At 50.6% G+C, this 19,986-nt stretch overlaps 1 protein-coding gene across 1 annotated transcript in view; it reads right to left on the reverse strand.

Moving 5' to 3' along the window:
- Positions 1–19,513, reverse strand: part of LOC104517055 (EF-hand calcium-binding domain-containing protein 4B-like) — a 25,563-nt gene extending 6,050 nt beyond the window's left edge. Inside the window, exons 1-13 of the mRNA XM_010161600.1 lie at positions 19,292–19,513; positions 17,905–18,016; positions 15,000–15,171; positions 13,282–13,428; positions 12,877–12,967; positions 12,660–12,752; positions 8,890–9,077; positions 8,132–8,203; positions 7,659–7,713; positions 3,820–3,899; positions 677–968; positions 349–490; positions 50–131 (exon numbers count right to left, since the gene is read on the reverse strand). Of these exons, the coding sequence (XP_010159902.1) occupies positions 50–131; positions 349–490; positions 677–968; positions 3,820–3,899; positions 7,659–7,713; positions 8,132–8,203; positions 8,890–9,077; positions 12,660–12,752; positions 12,877–12,967; positions 13,282–13,428; positions 15,000–15,171; positions 17,905–18,016; positions 19,292–19,501 (1,736 nt within the window). The 5' untranslated portion in view covers positions 19,502–19,513. The remainder of the gene's footprint in view (positions 1–49; positions 132–348; positions 491–676; positions 969–3,819; positions 3,900–7,658; positions 7,714–8,131; positions 8,204–8,889; positions 9,078–12,659; positions 12,753–12,876; positions 12,968–13,281; positions 13,429–14,999; positions 15,172–17,904; positions 18,017–19,291) is intronic.
- Between the last annotated feature and the right edge of the window lie 473 nt (positions 19,514–19,986).

A 19,986-nucleotide genomic window follows, 5' to 3' on the forward strand; every position in this document is an offset into this window, starting at 1 on the left:
TTTCCTGTACCAAGCCTGGCAGTGGAATATCCTCACAGAAATTTCTTACCTTTCTTGTCCAGCTGTGTCCCACAGCTGTAAGGCAACCTGGGTATTATCCACCATCAGACTCTTCACCCGGTAATCGATGCCTGTCAGGAAGGTAACAACGATCGTAGGGTAGGATGGGGAGAGAGCAGCTTGCCATTGCAAGGCCAATGGCCAAGATCAACGCTACTTAGGTTCAGGGAAATTGCAAGACTGATTCAAAACTGGGTGAGGGACCATCTTTAGTCGGGCTAAAAGCATGTGTCCAACCTGACTTTCCCACCTTTCCTAGCCCGATGAGTCCAGATCCCTGTTACTTACCGATGGTTGCATTGAGCTCAGCCAAGAACCTGTCATAGCAGAAGCGGTGGATGAAGGAACTCTTCCCAACGCCGGAGTTCCCTACAAACACCACTTTAAAGAAGCGGTCTGGGGAAGAGCTGGCTGGTTCCAGTGCCTGGAGCTACAGTGGAAGACAGAGATGTGGTTTTGAAATTAGTCTGCAGCTGCAGACTGCCCTTTGATTTAGGCACTGGACCCCCACACCACCATAAACCTATGGAGCTGGAGTTAGCTGGGAAGCGGCTCAGAAACCCTGATGTCCCTGGTAGCAGGTGTTTGAGGAAGAACCCCAAGCTATAAGACTCACCCTGGTTTCAGTGCCAACAGGCTGTCCTCTGGGAGGCAACGGAGCATCATCTAATCCATCTGCATTTTTTCTACAGTCAGCATCACCCTTCAAAATCATCTTCAACCACTCAGCATCCGCTGCCAATGACCGTCTCTCCCTGTCTCTGCTCTTCTCTCCGAAGTCTGCGCTGCCTCCTTCTGCCTTCAGCCACGTCCCGCTGCCTGGGAAGTATTTACAGTTCTTTCTGTTGGGTTCTTCCGCTGCCACATCCACTGGGAAGGTGAAGGGAAGGTCCGCAGAGGCCAGTTGTCTGTAGTAAAGCCCACAGGCACCACAAATAGTGGGGGGAGGGGAAGAGGAGGAGGTTGCAAATTCCCAAACCCACCAATGCGTTCCAGTTAGTGCATGTGCAACGCCTGCAGGGATCTCTATCTACTTCGTACATACACTCCCCAGAGTCCCTGTGCCTGAGGCATCAGCGACACCCCTAGGGAGGGACACAGCTCACCTGAGCGATGCTGTGCTCACCTGTGCCAACGTGTATTTCATTAATATGAATAAAAATTCCCACCTTCTGGATTTTTCAAGGATTCTTTGCCTCCCCAGTACTGAAAAATGAGGCAAAGCACAGAAAGGTGGCAACAGGCAAAATATTTAAATGAAAAGCAACAAGCCCCCTCTATTTTTGTTACCAAATGAGACACAAAACGAACAAGTTCTCGAGGTTAGTGGAAAGGGGTTTGGCTACAGGCAGGAGGTGAGGGCTGGTTGACCCTTGGGAGGCCGCAGGCGGCGTGTGTGCAGGGTTCTGCCCTCTGCTGAAACCCCACATCCCTGCCCCAGGAAACCAGCCCACTGCTTCCAAATGCTACTGTAGCAGAGTCTTACCGAGTTCAGGCAGTGGAAACCTGCCACAGGTGTGCAAATAGCAGTGAGCGTGCTCACACCAGGGTCCCTTGGCCTGCTGTTGGCTCTGCTCTGGCCTGCATCCACACATCCCCAGGCAAAGGAGCCAGAACCCAACAGATGTTTTGTTTTACAAAGCTTCCCACCAGCCATGCTGCGCTCTCAATGGCAAAACCCACCCGACCCCTGCCCAAGCTGTGGCTGTGAGGAATAGGTGCACTGTGCCTACACAAGGGCGGGCTGAGCGCTCTCTTCTCCGGGGGTAGAGCTGACCTGGGAAGTGGGAGAACAGTCTTCACAGGAGCTAGAATAACCAATTTAAACAACCGGAATTATTGCTGAGGAGCAAGGCAGCATCTTAGCTCTGCCTTGGCTTTCCATGGTTAAAGAACCAGAGGAAGGGAGCGAGAAGGCTTAGAACTCAAAGGGCTTTATCTACCACAGGTATCTCCATTGCCTTCGCTGGCCACCAGATTACACTTGGGAGCAAATCAGAGGGACCAGAGGCTTGCTACAGTCAATCTCTTCAGAGGCAGCACATCCCATCTCTCTCTGCAACATTTTCCTCTTGCTGCTAGTGCAGGAATCAAGGCAACAACCTCCTCTCTCACTCCTGCAAGCACACCTCATCAGGGCTGCAAAATTCACCTGCTGCCATGCCTACTCTTTTCCGTAAAAGGGAGCTCACATTCCTGGTTGTCCTCCCTCCATCTGCCCCAAATGCCAGCCCAGAGACAGGCCACCTGGAATCTCCCCCAATGGAAAATAGACGCATGCTTCCAGGCTCAGGGGAACGGCCCCCCATCACCCAGGGCTGGCAGGAGTTGCAGCAATGAGGGGCTGAGACTCAAAAGCCTCTTCAGGGGGGTGAAAAAGGGACAAACACAGGACTTTCTGAACAGTGACTGCAGACCAAGTGGATTTTATTCATATTTCTCAAGCAATATGGCGTGACAGCAGTGGGACAGAGACAGGGCCAACAAATACTTCTCCCCTTCTCACACCACCCTCACTGCCAGGCTTCTCCACCTGTTAAACCTTTCCAGTGGGTTTATGCTAGCAGGATCTTTGCAAGAAATAACTGGGGGGGAGGATGGGAGAACTTGGTTGTCTGATCCCGTGGTGAGGTGGTCTGCCACGCACACAGCCGTGACAGAGCTCTGCTTCAGACCTACCCGAGCAACCTCCCAGCCTGGGTTCAAGAATCAGCCCTCTTCCACCTGGTTTGTCATCAGCCCATGAGCCCAGGAGCCTGAAGCTCAATTCTTAAATGCCACTACCAGAACTGAAAGTATTTAAGGATGAGTTGAAGCTGGAAGAAAACTCTGACCCTAGACCTATGTCTTTTGTTGGCACCAGGAGAAACTGGGAAGTGGTGGAACCTTCTGCAGAGACCTGGTAGGAAACAGGGAAGCGTGCACTTTAAAACCTGTTTGGGGCCAGCAGTTGCAGGGGAGATCCAGCTCCAAGCCAGGTCAGGGCTGGGCTAGCCTCCCCTACCTCTCAGAGGAGCGAGGCTTCTGGCCAGTACCAGTGCTAGTCACACAACTAGTTTGCAAGGGTTGATGCCTAATGCCAGCACGGTTCATGCAAGCAGTCATACGCGGTCCAGTCTGCACGTAGAGGGAAGGGAGGGGGGAGGCCTTGGCCACAAAGACATGTTGGGCTGCCCTGAAGGGGAGGCCTGGTGTGCCAGGTAAGCATCTGCATAGTTGTGGAGGAAGAGGTGCACGATGAACCCACCTGGAGCTGGGCCCTCTCCTTGGGGCTTTCAGCTGCCAGGGAGAACACAAGCCTTGTGCAACTCCTGCCCTTTCCCATGCCCCAGGGATACAGGCTCTGGCAAGAGGTGCCAGTGGACAGGATTCCTCCACAAGGAGCAACTGGCACACTTGGGAGATGAGCCAGTATTTTAATGGAGCTGCCTGACTTGGTCAGAGGCAGCCTGCACACCTCCTGTCCCATGAACACTCCCACGGCTTCTGATGGCATCTAGGTTTGCTCACCCAGTGCTGCAGGCAGAAGCAGCTCAAGGGGGGCCACCCACCTGTGGAAATCAGCTAACAGCATCCTCAGTGGAGCCAAGACCACCTGATGTGGCACCTGGAGCCGCAGTCAACCCACAGCCCCCGCCATGCTCCCAAAACCAGCCAGCACCAAGGTGGGACAGCTAGACACAGGACACAGCTTAAGTGACAGGGTACTCCAGCGGGCACAGACTGATACCACGAACACAACACAGACCCCCATCTAACCGTTTGACCGGCTTGTCATCCAGCAGGTAACTGCCTAGCACTGACTCTTTCTTCACCAGGAGCTTTTTGCTCTGAGGTGCCTGGAAGTTGAAAAGAAAAGGGATGAAAAATACGATTAGGACCCAGGATCCTGACCAGCTCCAGTTCAACCACTCACGACCCCCGAGACCGCTTCGGGAGGCAAGGCTGGAGCCCTTGCAGCCCAGCAGCATGCAGAGGTAGTGCCCTGCCAGCACGCTTGAACAGAGGTGAGCAAAGGGCTTGCTTTTCTCAGTTCAGCTCGTCTAACTCATGCAAGAAGGCATTGATGCTGCTGCTTTCCCCTTTGCAACAAAATCCATCAAAAGTGGTGGTGCCCCAAACCCAAGTCTTCCTCTAGCCAGCCAGAGCTCATTTCTGTGGCTTGTCCTCCACTTGGTCTCACAGCAGAAACTCTTTCCAATTATGCTGATGTTTTGTGGGACAGTCCAATTACCCCTCCTCAGGAGGCGCTAGTACCCTTCTCCACCCAGAGCTGCACATGCACCACAGGAAAAAAAGGAGCCTGCTCTGCCAAGGGCAATGCACACGCTCTGCCTCACACAAATTCCTCTCTCCAAGCTTTCCTCCTACCTACCTCAGACTACACATTTCCTACAGCCAGTGTTCACCAGCTCCCCAGGGGAGAAAGCAGGAGATGTCCTCTCACAACCCTCTTCCCGCCCATACAGCAGTTTCGTCATCACCAGTGGAGTCAAAGACGAGCAACTTGCCCAAGATCACACAAGAAAAGCTGTGGCAGAGAGGACTGACCTGCCAGCTCCCCCAGATGCCATGCTAACGCCTAGCCTCCCCTCACCCCCAACCGGGCTGGCTGACTGTTCCGGCTACACACAGAAACTACGACGTGCGAGACAGCATGGCAAAGTGCCCGCCGCCTCTGCACTGGGGTGAAGGGAGATGTACTCCCTTGGTAGGTCTAGAGATTTGTGACATGTCCTCACAAGTTATTCCTGGGGGTAAAAGAAGAATCTGCAGCCTGACAGAGCTGCCTCTGGCAGCAGCTTTGAACTGACCAAACACTCGCAGGCAGCTCTGGACAGGCCTTCCTTTGTGCTGCCCACAGCCCAGGGCAGGACCATGGAGATTATTTCCTCAACAATCCCTGGCTTATCTTCCAAGGCAAGAGCCCCCCAAGCACGTTGTGACCCTCTGGCCAACACGGCTATCAGGCTGTGGGTCAGCCAACCCGTGGTTCTCCGGTGGGGCAGTTCTCAGGGTTTGAGCAGGTTCACCCAAAGGTACTCTCTAGACACACAGACACAAGGACATCGTGTTACAGCCCACTGGAGCCAAGTCGCAAGCTTCAAGTCACCTCTGGAGCAAAGGGACTCCCAGGCAATCTGCTACAGCACCACCCCACCTGGAGAGGAAGCAGACCTTGGAGTACGTACCTGAGCCAGAAAGGAGAAACAACGGGGCACATTTTGCCATTGGTTCTGCTATGCTTTATTGGCCTGCCAGGGTTGTGTAACATTTGGCTCTTCACTGGGCTGGTAAAGGGACAGACACGACATCACAGCGGTACAACACACAATCGGAAGGATTCCACAACAACCGCACGCGTACAAGCATTATGGATGGGAAAGATTCCAGTTTATCAGTGGGATAGGAAAAATTCTAGTTTATCAGTGAAATACAAATATGTGTCCAATGTAGTCAAAGTCCCAAACCACTCTCCATGATAAGCAGTCATGAAATTTGCTCTGTCACCCTACAGCATGAAAGCTTAACTCCACAGCCAGATGGGTCACGGGTGTGAAACTGAACCCTCAACCCCCGGATCTTAAAAGCACCCAGCAGTGGTTTGCACACAGGCAGAAATAGCCACACTTGCAGCTATCCGTGACCTAGCTACTGGGACAAAACAGTGCCCCACAGTGCCGTGGGGTCAGGGCCTGCACACCCTGGCAAGAGCAGAAACTCGTACGAAGAGCACGGTATGAAGCTGGGCACCCAGAAGCGCGAAGGAGCAGCAGCTGGGCTGCTCCCAGCCGGGTACAGCCCGACTCCTTCCAACCACTTCAAAACCTTTGCTGTGAAAGAACCACTGTTCATCACACCTTCACTTCACAGAAATAACACAACTCTTCCCAGCACTAACAGAGGGCATTAAGGCCTTGGGGTTATTTTAGCCTGAAAAGGCACTGATACACCCTGCCAGAGAGTGTGCCACGCACTAAGGATCCCCAGCAGAAAGCTGGGCTCTCCTTTTTGCTGCTGCAGGGGAGTATTGTTACTTTCTCTCCTTACATGGGACCGGCTAGACAACAGATCTTCTGCATGTGTATGACAACAGCAGCATCTCTGCAACCCCTTGGAGCCCTGCTTTCCTGTGGACTGAAACAGGAGTGGCCAACAAGATGTCCTGGCCGACAGCAGAAAAAACCTTACTCCAGTACAGGTTGCTTCTGCCCAGCTTGACACCCCATCCCTACGGCCAGCACAGGGAGAAAGCAGCTCTTCTCTACTATCACCCTCTCTTAGGTCTACCTGCAACTGTCTTGTTTCAGCACAGCCCTGAGCACGTCCTGGTGGGGGAAGAGAGAACAGAGGAGAAGCAGCCAAGCTTTGCACATGCAGAGGCACATACCTGAACCGTGGTCTCCATGGGCCACCCGTCCCACCCCCGGAAACCCAGAAGCTGATGAAGCACCACGCATGGAATGAGAACAAACCATTTTCTTTGCCTGCTTGCACTGAACTCTGCTACAGAGTGACTGTGTTAATTACTTCTCTAAGAGGGAGCAGGAAGCTCTGGTGCACACACACACTTAGCAGCTTTAAAAATAAACCCCAAAATTCTTCAGATGTCAAAAAAACACATACACAAAGGCACGTGCACACACACCTCACCTCCATCCGAAACAGTTACTCAGGTTATGTTATACAGCTGTTGCTCCGCTTGGAGAACTCCTCCAGCCTCTCCCCCAACAGGGCATCTTGCCTCCGACCTGGGCACAACCCCTGTGCTTCCTTCCACACCGGCCAGAAATGCACAGCCTACCACTGCCTGTCCTCACTCCCAGACAGCTCCTTCCAGATCTTCAAGTGGGGCATGGAGGCAGAGCAGGCAAAGACACACGGTGGCGGGGATGGGTCCGAAAAGAGCACAGAGCAGCCTTATCAGTGATATTTGGGAACACAAAGACTTTTTCATGAGAAAATAATAAGAATTAAAAATAGATCATATATTTGTACTTATCTTGGAGGCTGGGAAAGGCCAGAGATGGAGCTGATGTCCCAGATGTCAGAGGTCCCCAGCTTTCTCCCAGCCCTATGACACAAGGCTCACTGCTGCACCTCCGCCCCAGCAGAGTTCACAGGAACGGGGAGCTGCCCCAGAGGAACATCTGAAAAACCCTGCTACAAGCTCAAGGGTTCAGAGAAACTCCAAATCCTTCCCATGCTCCTCCACCCCAGTCAGCCAGCAGCACATCTGGGAATCCATCTTCTTCCTTACCACCCAGCTCCAGGGATGCATCCAGCTTCAATCCCCTCCTTGCACGTGCCCAGTGCCTGAGACAACGCACAGACCCCACCGGCTGCAGCCCTGCACGGCGCTGCATGACAGTCACACCCTAATGCGCCTTGGGTTAAACCCGGGCAGCTGGCAACAGCAACCAGCAGAGCTTGTCCCTAGCACGGGCAGAGAGGTGCTGTGAGTCTGTATTATGCACCACACCAGGCCTTGTGAGCTCAGGTCATTGTCCCCCGTGGAAGTGACAGGCCCCTGAGTGGCGACAGCAACAGATGAAAGGAGGGTGGTTGGGAATTAGGATTTTCTTTCTTAGACTAACCAGCTTCTTGGCTTCAAAAGCGTCTCGCTCATCTCGAAGTTTCTTGTTCATATCTCTGCTCCAAAGGAAGACACAGGAGAGACATAACGAAGAACTCATCAAAAAGCGAGTAAAGACCCCAAATTTGAAAGCTAGGACAGAAAGGGAGCTTGGGACACAGATAAAGATGCTATTTATTGCCAGACATGTTGGGATTTCCATGTATCCCAGCTCAGGGCTCCACATGGTCCCCTCAGCAAGCAGGGAAGGCTAAATCCCTCCAGTGGAGGGATTACTTGGTGAAATAACACAGCCTGTGCTCTGCCAGAGCTGACCAGATTGTGCAGCTCAGTCTGGACCTGGAAAAACAAGCAGAGCCTGAGCACTGCTTGAACCGTGCCCGTAGCCTTCTGGGGGAGAAACGAGCACAGTGCTGAAACCTCAGCCCCTCACGTGCACAAGAGCTCAGCATCTGCCCCCAGCCCTGTTCTTACCTGAGGAGCTCCAGCTGCCGAAGGAGGCTTTGTTTCTCTTTCTGCATGTTCTTGGAGACTCTGAACACATCCCTGAGTGAAAGGGATTTTAAAAAGGTAAATAAGTGAATGGGAGAGGAAATACAAAGATCCCTTTCTCAGGGACACTCATAGTATCCTCAAAGATAAGGGTCTGCCCTCTGCTAGGAGGATTCAAAGGAAGCAGCTGTGCTGTAGGAACTGGGATGGCTGGGCTGTACCCCAGCTCTCCTCCAGTGTGAGGGCAGGTAACCCATTTTCTCCTTTCACACTCCACTTTCCTCAGCTGCTAGAGATGGGAAGGATGCTCACTGCCATCTGGGTCTGAAACACCCCAATATTTCAGCTAAGTGTTATTAGATTAAGCCCAGAAACAGGAACACAAGTGAGCAGAAGAGGATCTGTAGGGAGTTTATAGAAGTGTGGGTGAACTGGATATGTGGAGAGGAAGCCTCCCTTAGGCTGAGGAACATGTGTATTTTCCACAGTGCTTTTGTAGCTACGTATCAACAAACATACTCCTCTCCCACTAGAGGCAGGCAGGAGGTAGCCGTATCACTCCCTTTCTAGGCCCATAAGACTACTGAGATGTTACTACTTTTCCTCAGGAAGAGACAGGCAATCCTCTGATAAGACCAAGACTTCTAATTAGAGATCATTACTCTCTAACAACTTGTCCACCCTTCCTTCTCTATCTGGGTCCCTACCCTGACATACCCCCCTTCCCTGCCCATTCCCACCTGTCCTTCTGCTCTTGCTCAAGCTGGGCCTCTTTCTGGAGCTTCTGTAGTTGTCCTTTCACTGCCTCCAGCTCCCACTTGCTTTTCTCCAACTCTTCCAGAAGGTTTTCATTCAGGTGACGGAGGTTTTCGTTCTGCACCCGAGTCTCCAGCTGCTCTGAGTTCAGAGACTGTAGCTGATGTTCCAGCTGCAATGGGAGAGGAAGGGTTAAACACAGAAAGGAAGGGGTTTGCGCAACAATCATGGCTGTAAAAACAGGCTAAAGAAGAGGATGCAAACGAGGTGGAAGGTAAACACAGCTTTGGTCTACAGGACCACCAGTGGCACCAATAAGGCGAATTGGAAGCGATTATTATCCCCCATGCCAGCACTGGGGAACAAGCCATGCAGTTCGGCAGGCAGAGCTGAGGAAGCGCTTCGGGCGGCAGGAGGAGCTTGCTGCTATAGGCACTGCAGAAATCAGAGCCCAAACCAAGAACCGCTGGAAACATTTGGGTGGAAGTGGGGGCACATCCGTCAGGAGCTATTAAGCACGGCTGTTGAAATACTCTGGTTTGGGGGTTTCCTGAACCCATGGCAGCTGAAAGGGGGATATATGTAGGTGTTAGGGGTATCCCACATTACACCTAGAAAGTCAGATGGTTGGGTGGCCTTTACCACTTGCTGGAGACAGGACCTGGGGCTAGAGACCTTGTTTAAACACCACTGGGGCACAGTTACGCTCTGGGCAGCACAAGATGCCAGCACAACTAACAAGCCTGATTTAAGAGGCTCAAAGCCTGCTGTCATGTACTCAAGCAGTGATGTGATTCCTCACAAATGGCTGGTGTAGACTGGGAGAGTCGCAGACAGCTGGCAGCAGCCGATCTGCCCATCTCAGACGGCAGGTAGGGCATCCAAGAAGGACCATACTGACACCTCAGCCAGCCCATACCGGCTCACCAGGGCTCTCTGCTGAAACTGGTGCTACACAGAACTGTAGTAACCATCTGAGAACTTAACAGCTCCAAAATAAAATTATATACTTCTGCTCTGGTGAGACCCCACCTGGAGTGCTGCGACCAACTGTGGAGCCCTCAATATCAGAAGGATATTGACCACTTGGAGCGAGTCCAGAGGAGGCCACGAAGATGCTCAGAGGGCTGGAGCACCTCTCCTATGAGGAAAGGCTGCAAGAATTGGGCTTGTTCAGCCTGGAGAAGAGGAGGCTCTGAGGAGACCTCATTGCAGCTTTCCAGTATCTGAAGGGCCTACAAGGGTGCTGGGAGAGGACTTTTTACAAGAGCCTGTAGTGATAGGACAAGGGGTAACGGGTACAAATTGAAAGCGGGGAGGTTTAGATTAGATATCAGGAAGAAATTCTTCACAGAGAGGGTGGTGAGGCACTGGAACAGGTTGCCCAGAGATGTTGTGGATGCCCCATCCCTGGATGTCTTCAAGGCCAGGCTGGATGTGGCTTTGAGCAACCTGGTCTGGTGGAAGGTGTCCCTGCCCATGGCAGGGGGGTTGCAACTAGATGATCTTTAAGGTCCCTTCCAACCCAAACCATTCTATGATTCTATGCTTGCAAGCAGGGGAGCACCAGGAACCGGTTCTGACCAGTGGAGCGTGTGGCACAGCCCCCGCAGGTGATGTGGCTGTGTTTGACACCAGCACAAGCAGAATGCAACGGGAGATCACATTTCCTAAAAGTTCCCAGAAGTTTTGAGCACAGAGCCAAGCTCAGCCCTTTAAACACCACGTGTGACAGCTTCTTACCACACAGACATAAAGTTAGACAAGGACACGGAGAAGGGGCTCCTATGGAAACCCATTTGTACCACCAGCCTGCCTTTTCTGCACCTTGCGATAGGTCTCCCGAAGGGGAAGCGAAGCAGCACACTGTGGCACAAGATAAAGCACATTTTTGGTGCTACTCTGCTCTCTGCCACCACACAACAGTCACGAGCAGGAGTGAACAGAGCTGACCTGTCCTAGGTTCCTTGACACACACAAGTCCCGCCTCTCTCCCTGCTGAGGCCACAAGCACAGCCAGTCCTGTCTGGAGACTTCCAATCCTTCCAGCATCAGGGAAAGTTTGAGCATAACCACTTAGGCTGGGCAGGGCAGCGGAGACTACGAAACAGCAACCACTGCCCACAGCCCTTGGATGTCTCAATAAGCCAGGGGACAGGCTGTAAGTAAAGCACCTGCCTCCCCCTCTCTATCGCACACAACTCTCCTGTTTGTGTTGCCTGTGCTTGGAAGTACAGCCCTAGAGCAAAGAGGAGGACAATACCGCAGAATAGCACCATCACAATACTGGTCTTACGCCACAAGAGGGACCTGATGATCCACATAAGTTAGTACAAGCCCCCGAAATGACCGTTTGAGTAAGAGTAAGTGTCCATGCAGCCCAGTACTCTGCCTTGACCCACAGCAAGAGGGGGATGCTACCTAGGAAGAGCATGCCTGTACACTTAAATACGGTCCGTTCCCCTCATACACCCCCAGCAGCTATAGTCCCTGGAGAGGGATGACAGAGACCACATCCCTGACTACTCCTTCTTTTAATAAACATTTACAAACCTGTTGTCCATTTGTTTGTCCAATCCAGTTTGAACTGCTGATAGCTGCCTCTGGCAAAATATCCAGCACTAAACTATATGTAAAGGGGTACATTCTTGTTAATCAAATTCATATTGGTCTCACTAAGTGTCCCTCACCGCTGCTGTTGCAGGGTTTTAGGGAATAACAGTTGTATGTGAACCTTATCCCCAACCTTCCTGAGTTCATAAAGCTCACTTATCTCTTCCTTCAGTCCCTTCCTCTCCAAAATCAAGTCTAAGCTTTCCTAGTTTCTCTTTCTAAGTCAGATGCTCCATTTCCTTAATTGTGTTAGTTCTCTGTACCTCCATACTCAAGACAGACCCAGTGGAGTTAGAGCAGACCAGAAATGAACACACCAATTGAGGCACATCCAGGGTGTGGGCAGCAGGAGAATTACATCCTCTGTCTTATTCTCCACATCCTTCCTGATGGCTCAAGTTCTGCTGGCTTTTCCAGCAACTGCGCAGTGAGCTCATGGTTTCGGAGAAGTGCTGTTCCATCTACATCACATTACTGCATCCAACTTGGATACTCCCAGCCATCAGCATCTTACAGGTACCTCCCATTACTTATGTGGGGGTCATGTCTCAGTTCTCCAGACAAGATGGAAAAAGACATCCAGAATGGACCATGCTGTACAAATTGTCCATGCCAGGGGCAGCAGGCTAAAGGAAAGTTTCTGCTTGACCTTTTCTGTCACTGATTAATCACTACGTCATTAGGTGCTGAAATGCAAATATACAGTATGTACAGCTCTAAGCCTCACAGGACTGTTCACTCTGGGTTATTCTGGAGCAGCCAAAAAACGCAAACTAGAGAAATTTGGCTCCAGTATGTCCATAAACAGCTTTCTTACGCACCACAAATGCCTCCAAACTTACAACTTCCAAATTTTCACCATATTGTACAACTGACAGGAAGATTGTGCCACGACAAAATAAAGCAGATAAGAAAATGCACGGACAAAACATTCACAGGAAGACGTTACAGTTGAAGACAAACCAATCATTTGACAAGCCACTGCAACGCCTTCAGAGATGGGAGAGAAATAGACTAGCTAGTACCAGACTAGCTAGCACCAACCCCCAGCAGACAAACCCCATTTTCAGTCAGTAAAGGCTTTAGGAGAAGGACAGTAGAAGGGGACAGGCTTCCTTAGAAAGGGTTTGGGTCCTGCTACCTTCTTCTGACGGTATAGGATTTTCTCCAGCTCCTGCTCTTTGCTGCGCAGTTCCTTCTGGAGCAGGTTACTCCTGTCATGTCTCAGTGCGTCCTGCAAAGATACACAGCTGTGCATACAACACCCACCACGGTAAGAGCTGTTCCTTGGCCAGAGGAGCTGCCAACTTTGCGTCAGACCAGAGGACATTTGACTTCAGCCAACAGAGATGGAGTACCTGGCAGATCAGCCTCTCCCTTTCTGCTTTGATCTGTTGCTCCATTTCTTCATAAAGGCACCTGACTTCTCGGTCATGGTCTGTCTCCTTCCTACAAAAGACATGGTGCACACAGGTCAGGGGAGAGAAGGAGAATGCAGAAAGAAAACAGGGTGGAGGGTGGAAATAGATTCCCACTGACAGCTGCGTGGCACTGAGTGGGATTTTAACCAGAGCAAATGTTATGGGCAGGAACTGATGCATAACTAGCCCATGGGATCAGATCAAGATTAAGAGTAATTTTATTACAGCAAGAAAAATCTCTGTGTCCCAGAGATCTCTGTAACCCAGCCTCTCCTTGCATCTGACACAGCACCCAAGCATCAGCTGGTTCCTGACAGCAAATGACCATGATATTCTCCTTACCGCTTCAATGCTTGCTCCATAGACTCCTTCTCATGATTCACCTCCCTTATGTATGAAGAAACACGCAACAGAAACTCTTCAAAATTGGATAAGAGCTCTGGACGGTCCTTTCGTAGCCGAGCCCAGAGCTCCCGAATCTCCCGCGGACTGGAGCAAGCATACAGGAGAGAAGGAAAGCAAACAAGTTGGTGTCATCTTATGGACCATTATTCCAACTCCCACATGCGCCTGGGACAGACAAAACACCCTTCTCCCGTGATGACCTCCATGAAGTACTTTGGAGGAACTGCCTTGAAATATACAGAATGATTATACCTATAGACATTCTCCAAATAGATGTTTTTCTTTGTCTGCGTATTTGTCTCCCTTAATATCTTTCGTGAAAACAATCAAACAAAAACCAACCAAGCAGCTCGATTCCCACTGCCACCACTGCACGATAGCCTCCTCCTCCTGTGCCAAGTAAAAAGTTACTAGCCATTCATCAAAACTTTGTGTTTTAGATAACAGAGCATACAGAGTCCCGTTAAACAGAGCCATTTCTTCCTAGCAAAACCAGTGAAGACAGTTCAGATTCCTGCTCCGACACCAATCACCTTCTGTTTTCTATCACTTCTTTGCAGCTGGCTCGCCACAAAAGCATGACACAACTGAACTCGTTGCACAAAACTGCAAGTAAGTGGTCAAAATAAACCACAGGATAATTCCACTTTAACACCTGATGCATCTCAAAGCAGGGTTCTAAGCGGCAGAGCCTGTTTTTTTCCAGAACAGTAATTTGGCCTTTCACAGTGTCATTCCATTCTTTGAGGCATAACACCTTTCCAGAAGTTTTCAGGACAGCAGTTATTGTTTAGCATTAAAAGAAACAAGCAGGTGCTTCGGATCACAATGCAAATGAAACAACAACAATCTGTTTCAGGAACTCTGAAAGCAGCAAATTCCTTCACTCTCAGCTTCTGCCTCCTGCCCGTACCTGGGCTGCTCCCTGCAAATGGGCAGCACTGTTGGACTATGATGCCTGAAAGAAAAGGGCTGCCACAGATGTTTTGGGTGCCCCAGGCCCAGCAGATGTGCATCACTTAAGAACCATTTTTGCATCATGCTTCGCTTGGGAAGACCCCAAGGAGAGGCTGGATGACACTGCATCCAGCAGGCTCTACTGGGGCCACATGCAAGGGCATTAATATCAGATTTCAAGGCTCAGGTAAGCATCCCTTGCTCAGCTTAGCCTCTCACACTCCTGAAGATCCGCCCAGTCCCAAACAGCCCCTCGAGCACAGATCTTTCACAGAGACTCTTAGAACTAAGGTTATCTTACCATATGTGAACAGCCACCCATCATTTTGGAACAGACAGCACACTCATTCTCCTCACCTTCCCTGACCCTCACATGCTTCTTTTCATTTGCTGCATACAGATGGGCTTCCACACCAGCAACTGCTACGTTTTACAGCTGCGGTATGAATGCTAGCTTGGAAAATTCTTTGTGAAAAGCACTGCACCATAAGTAATTGTAAACTGACGAGAAAACCCAGACTTCAGTGCATTTGTTACCAAGCACATGAAAACCCCAAAGAGCAACACAGAAAACACAAGCAGTGCTTCAGAGAGCAAGCAGCTCAGTTCACCTCTTTGGTCTTTGCTGGTAATTTGAAGTTTTGGTGTTACAAGATCAAAACAGGGCAGAAGTAATGCCACGTGACTCCCCTACTTACTCTTCAAACACCTGGGCTGCTCCGAGCTGCTCCATCATGGAACAGAATCGTTTCTCTTCATCATCATCTGCCAGGTCCAAGTCATCTGACCAGCCTGACTCAAAGGTCTCCTCATGTCCAGAGCGATCCATTCTCCCAGCCTCTTGACACAATTCAATCCCTATTAACTTTCCTGGTGGAAGAAGAAGGGAAGAAGGAGAATAAAGAAAGTCAAATAGGATGTCATTTAATAAGCTGCTATTTAATTGCAGCCCAGCAGAGCTCTGTGAGAAGCTGCCTGTGCACTGCGGGTGCAGACCACGGCTCCTGGTCAGTGAAGAGCCTCCGTTCCGACGTCCTGAGCGATGTCAGCGTGCAGGCTGCCATGCCTGGACTGAAACTGGCTCCCAGCCCCACAGCAGGCTGTTAGAGCCCTGCTCACCACTGTGTGAAGATGATCTAGCAGCCACAGCCTTGGATTCTCAGCGTGCAAAGTACACGGCGTTGGGGCACTTTGCTCCTAGGGAGCGGCGCCGTGGGTTCAGCTGCCGATGATCCCACAAGCTCCGGCTGGGCACTGAATAGCACCGTGCCTCCGTTCTCCAGCTTAAAAAAAGCGAGGAGGAGATTGTTATCGCTCCCTCCTCATGTGCTACAGGACAAGGACCGCCTCTTGCTGGGATCCGTAGAGCATCCGAACAAAAAGAACTTAACCTCCGAACATCCCTTCCTGCCCCATCCCACGTACGGATCGCTTCCAGCAGCAGATCCTGTTTCATGCTGAGACACTAACGCCATGAGAACTCCATGCTATGCAAGGCACGTGACAAACGCCAGTGCTGGGAACAAATTCTTCTCAAAGAAAGAAATCAAGCAATCCTGTCCCGAACGCAGGCCCCCATCCTGTGTACAGCAGTCAGCCCTCCGTTAGCAAACATTCTTCTTTCCAAAACACAACTGCTGATTCAAAAGGCAGAAATTACATCCCAGCTACAGGGCCAGGAGCCAAGGATGTTCAGAGCACAAATGAGAACATGAAGCTGCTCTAAGGGGGAAAATATCCACAGTTTGTGTACCTCAAGCCACTTAACCACTTCTTCTCTCTGCACGTCCAGAACCCAGCCACTTCTCTCCCGCTCTTAAAATGTGCTGTAAAAGAAACCTGCAGTGTGGAGATACAGGCCCTACTCAGCCTAAAACCTGAAGCGTGGACAATTAATTAAGGAGATGGGATTAAGATTAGTCACTTTGGATGTCTGCTTTAAAGAAAGAGTCATTATCTCTCTCTTACAGCTGGGAAAATTGAGGTGGAAAATGATCTGAAGATTGTTTTGACATCCTAGAACAACCTCAGATTGCTTTAAATTGAACATTTTAAGTATATTCTTTTATCCCTTGGGCAAATGCACCTCGTAACCGCTCAGAGGCCATGGAAGGAGCCCTCTCAAGAAGCAGAGTTGATTGCAGCTTGAACCACTTCCCTTGATTTCCACCCTGCACACTCCAGAAGGCAGACAGCAATACTCCAGGCCAGACTCTTGACTTAGGGGCAAAGTCTAAGAAGGATTTCAATGAAGCCAGACACAAAGAACAACCAGAAAGAAAAGAAATGCAGAAGGGAAGCGTTTTGTCTAGACTGGAGCAAGCCCCACGGAGCCAGGCTACCAACACAGGACAACACCTGACAAGTGGGGGCTGACACAAAGTGGAATTTTGCCTACCTCTGCCGGCAACAGCACGGAGGCAGGTACCCTCATGCTGTCCATCTATGGCCATGGCTGGGACAACATGCCTCACACAATGTGATTTGGGAATAAACAGGTCATAACACAGAGAGGACTGAGGATGCCAAGTTGCCCAAATGGTACCCACTGACCTACACAGTGCTGGCCAGGAAAGCCCATGCTCCCGAGATGACCCTTGTTTCTGGCAATGGCAGCAGAACCAGCCAACAGGGCTGGGACGCGAGGCAGAAAGGCATAGTCAGCAGGCACTTAGTGAGTTAACACATTCCCAGAACAGGCTGGCCCAAGGCACAGCTTTCCATGGTTATTTCCAGGAAATCTTTACAGCTCCCTCCTTTCAGGGCTGGCTGCTTCTGGCCATTCAAATGGAAGCACCATTGAAGCACCCCCTCTCTCCAAGCTGTGAGAAAGCTATGAGCAACCACAATCCGAGCAGTCAGGACAGTGCAACTCAAGAGCCTCCTCAATCACTGCTAAGACCCCAGGACCACCTGTGTTCACTTGCTTTGACCTGATCCCACACCTATGTGTCCAAGAAAAGTGCCAACAGGGTGCAGATTTTCTGAGAGCTTACAGCCAGCTAAGGCAAGTAAGCACCCACAGCAAAGGTGCTATGGTCGTTCCTCCTCCTTAACACCTCTTGGACCGCTTATGCTGCTGGATGACAACTCTGGTGTAGGATCAGCATTCTCCCAGTGTTTGGAAAAGGCAACAGCAAGAGGAAAACAAAAGCTCGTTTGCCAGCGTGTTTGCCTACTAACAGGACTCCTGCCAACATCCTTGAACAGCACGGCATAAACCAGCTGGAGACAGTTGCCAAGAGGCGTATTTCTTACACTTCCGTCCCCCCACCAAACAAGGGTCCTTATCCAGATGAACAATTGTGGATCACATGGCCAGACACAGGCTGCAGGATGTTCCATCTCTGGGAGGAGACGTTCAGAAGCTGGTTCTGCCAGGCGGGCAGGTAACAGCTGTGGAAGAAGGCAACGCAAAGCCTCGGGAAGGGGGATAGCAGTACTGCACACACACCTCCACCAGTGATAGGCACATAAGCACGGGGCAATGCCCTGCATAGCTGGGTCAGCTTCAGCAGAACCCCTGCACTTTCTTTCTTACCAACATAAAGCATGGTGTTCCAGCTGGGCTTTTTCCTTGTTCTGCCTGCGTGCAGTCCTTACCTAGTCCCATGCTGAACTCCACAGGCGTCAGGTACCCATTATTGTTCTGTTCCAAGCTGTCAAAAACAGTCTCCAGCTGTTCAAGGGTTAGGGGGAGTTCAGTTTGGAGCCGCTGCAGAGACAAAAGAATGAACAAAATTAAGACTAGACTCAAGTGTTCCTTGTGACCAGCTCCTGCCCTGACCGTCTTCAGCTCCGGCCCCTTTCGGCACAGCATCCCGGCCAGGACGCCACAGCCTGCCAGTACAGCTGAGCAGTGACACAAATGCCTGTTCGGACCCACCGACATGGCAACGCTTTCCATTACTGGATGATTCAACCGGGACTGCAGAGAGGGAGCTTCAGGTTACTCCGTTTGGAAGGAGCTTGACCCTCTTCTTCCCCCACTTCAGAACTGCTGCCCCCCCAGGGAACTGCCAGCCTCTGTGACCACTGCTGCTCCCAAGAGAGCTCTATGGACACAGCAGGTACAAGCTCCGTCTCTTTGGAGGGAGGACAGACTTGTGGGTGTCCGGATCCAGTTCCCAGCTCTTGCAGATCATAAACAAAACATTCAGTCCATAGCAGAGGGTTAACCTTCTTCCATCATCCTCTGCCTGTTGGGACCTTATCCCTATTCCCACAATACAGACAAGGAACAGAGAGATTTCCCTTCATAATACATGTGTAGAGCACCTAGTATAAAGGGGCACCCAAAGAAGCTTCCAGATAATAAGTGGTGTAGACTAAAACCTCATCACTGTCCATTAAACATGCAGCTTTAGATAAAAGCTTAATAGATATTAATTTAACTGTACAAAATTCAGCATCACACAAAACAAAGTAAGTCAATAATTAAATCAGTACAGACCTGCCAAGTGTTAATTATAGATGAAGATATGAGACAGAAGAAAAACAATCCACATGTAGCCTTCCTATCAACCATTAAAACAAAACTCACAAAGATCTGTAGAGATTCTGTTAACGAACACTCCTTGTAAAAAAACCCACATTAGGCCTGAACTATAACTTTGTTCTAGAATAATGTGGGTTTTAGAGCTCAGGCTTTAGCTGTGATTGAAAAAAAGAAGTTGTATATACAGCTGGTTTTGTTAAGAGGTTGATGGATTTTTTTCATTGTTGACTGTGGGGTTTGTTTAACCTTAAAAATTTGGCACTGCAGTCCCACTTGTTCCAGGAATTCCCTGGAGGTCCAAGGCCCTCCTGGGATTTTTTGGTTCCCCGCAGCTGACCGTGGGCAGAGTTTGGCTCCCAGGAATCTGAATGAGCCAGAGCCCATGTGCACAGCCATGCTTGCCAAAAGCAAAGACACCCCACGTTCTCCCCTCTTCCACCACATATGACTTTACAGTTCCTCCCAGGAAAGAGGAAGGATTTTTTTCCTCACCTGCATGTCCACCTTGGTGATAAAACCCTTCTTGTCCTTGTCACACAGTTGGAAGAGCTCCCTTGCCTTCTCAAACATTTCCACCTGCACATCTTCCAGTTCACTCATTTGGCTGGAAGGAGCAGCACCAGGAGCCACCCCATTCTCCTGATCCTCTCGTTCTTCTTCCCAGTGGACATATCCCAAGGGGGCTCCTCTCTGGTTCTCCATCTTCTCAAAGTCTTCCCCACAAGAGCAAGCGCACACAGAGGAGCTGCATGGCAGGAAACAGAGAAACCCCAGTCAAACGTGACAGCCCACTTCCACCCCACGTTTCATCTACTTACGTGCCTTGTTGGTTTGAAAGAACCACTCAACACCTGTATCCTTTGATATGGATGGTACACACCGTCCACAGCAACACACCGTGCGCAACATGGGGGTAACCAAGCCCCCACACAGCTGTAACCCTCCACACCGCAATGGGCTCCAGACCCTGCACCAAGCCACAACGCTCTTTTGCCATCTCTCCTCCTCCGGCTGAGGCCTACGGGGCAGGCAGAGGTCTCTGCTGGTGAAATCCAGATGCCAAGAGAAGGCTTCAGAGGGTAGGAAGGGAATATTAGAGCAATACAGGTAAATCCATGTGGGAGCACAGGGACAGTCCCACATGAGCTGAGACAGCGGGCACCAAGAGCAGGGCCAGCTCCCAGCTC

This window comes from Eurypyga helias, unplaced genomic scaffold, assembly GCF_000690775.1.
Source record: "Eurypyga helias isolate BGI_N326 unplaced genomic scaffold, ASM69077v1 scaffold17661, whole genome shotgun sequence".
In the NCBI taxonomy this organism is placed as follows: domain Eukaryota; kingdom Metazoa; phylum Chordata; class Aves; order Eurypygiformes; family Eurypygidae; genus Eurypyga; species Eurypyga helias.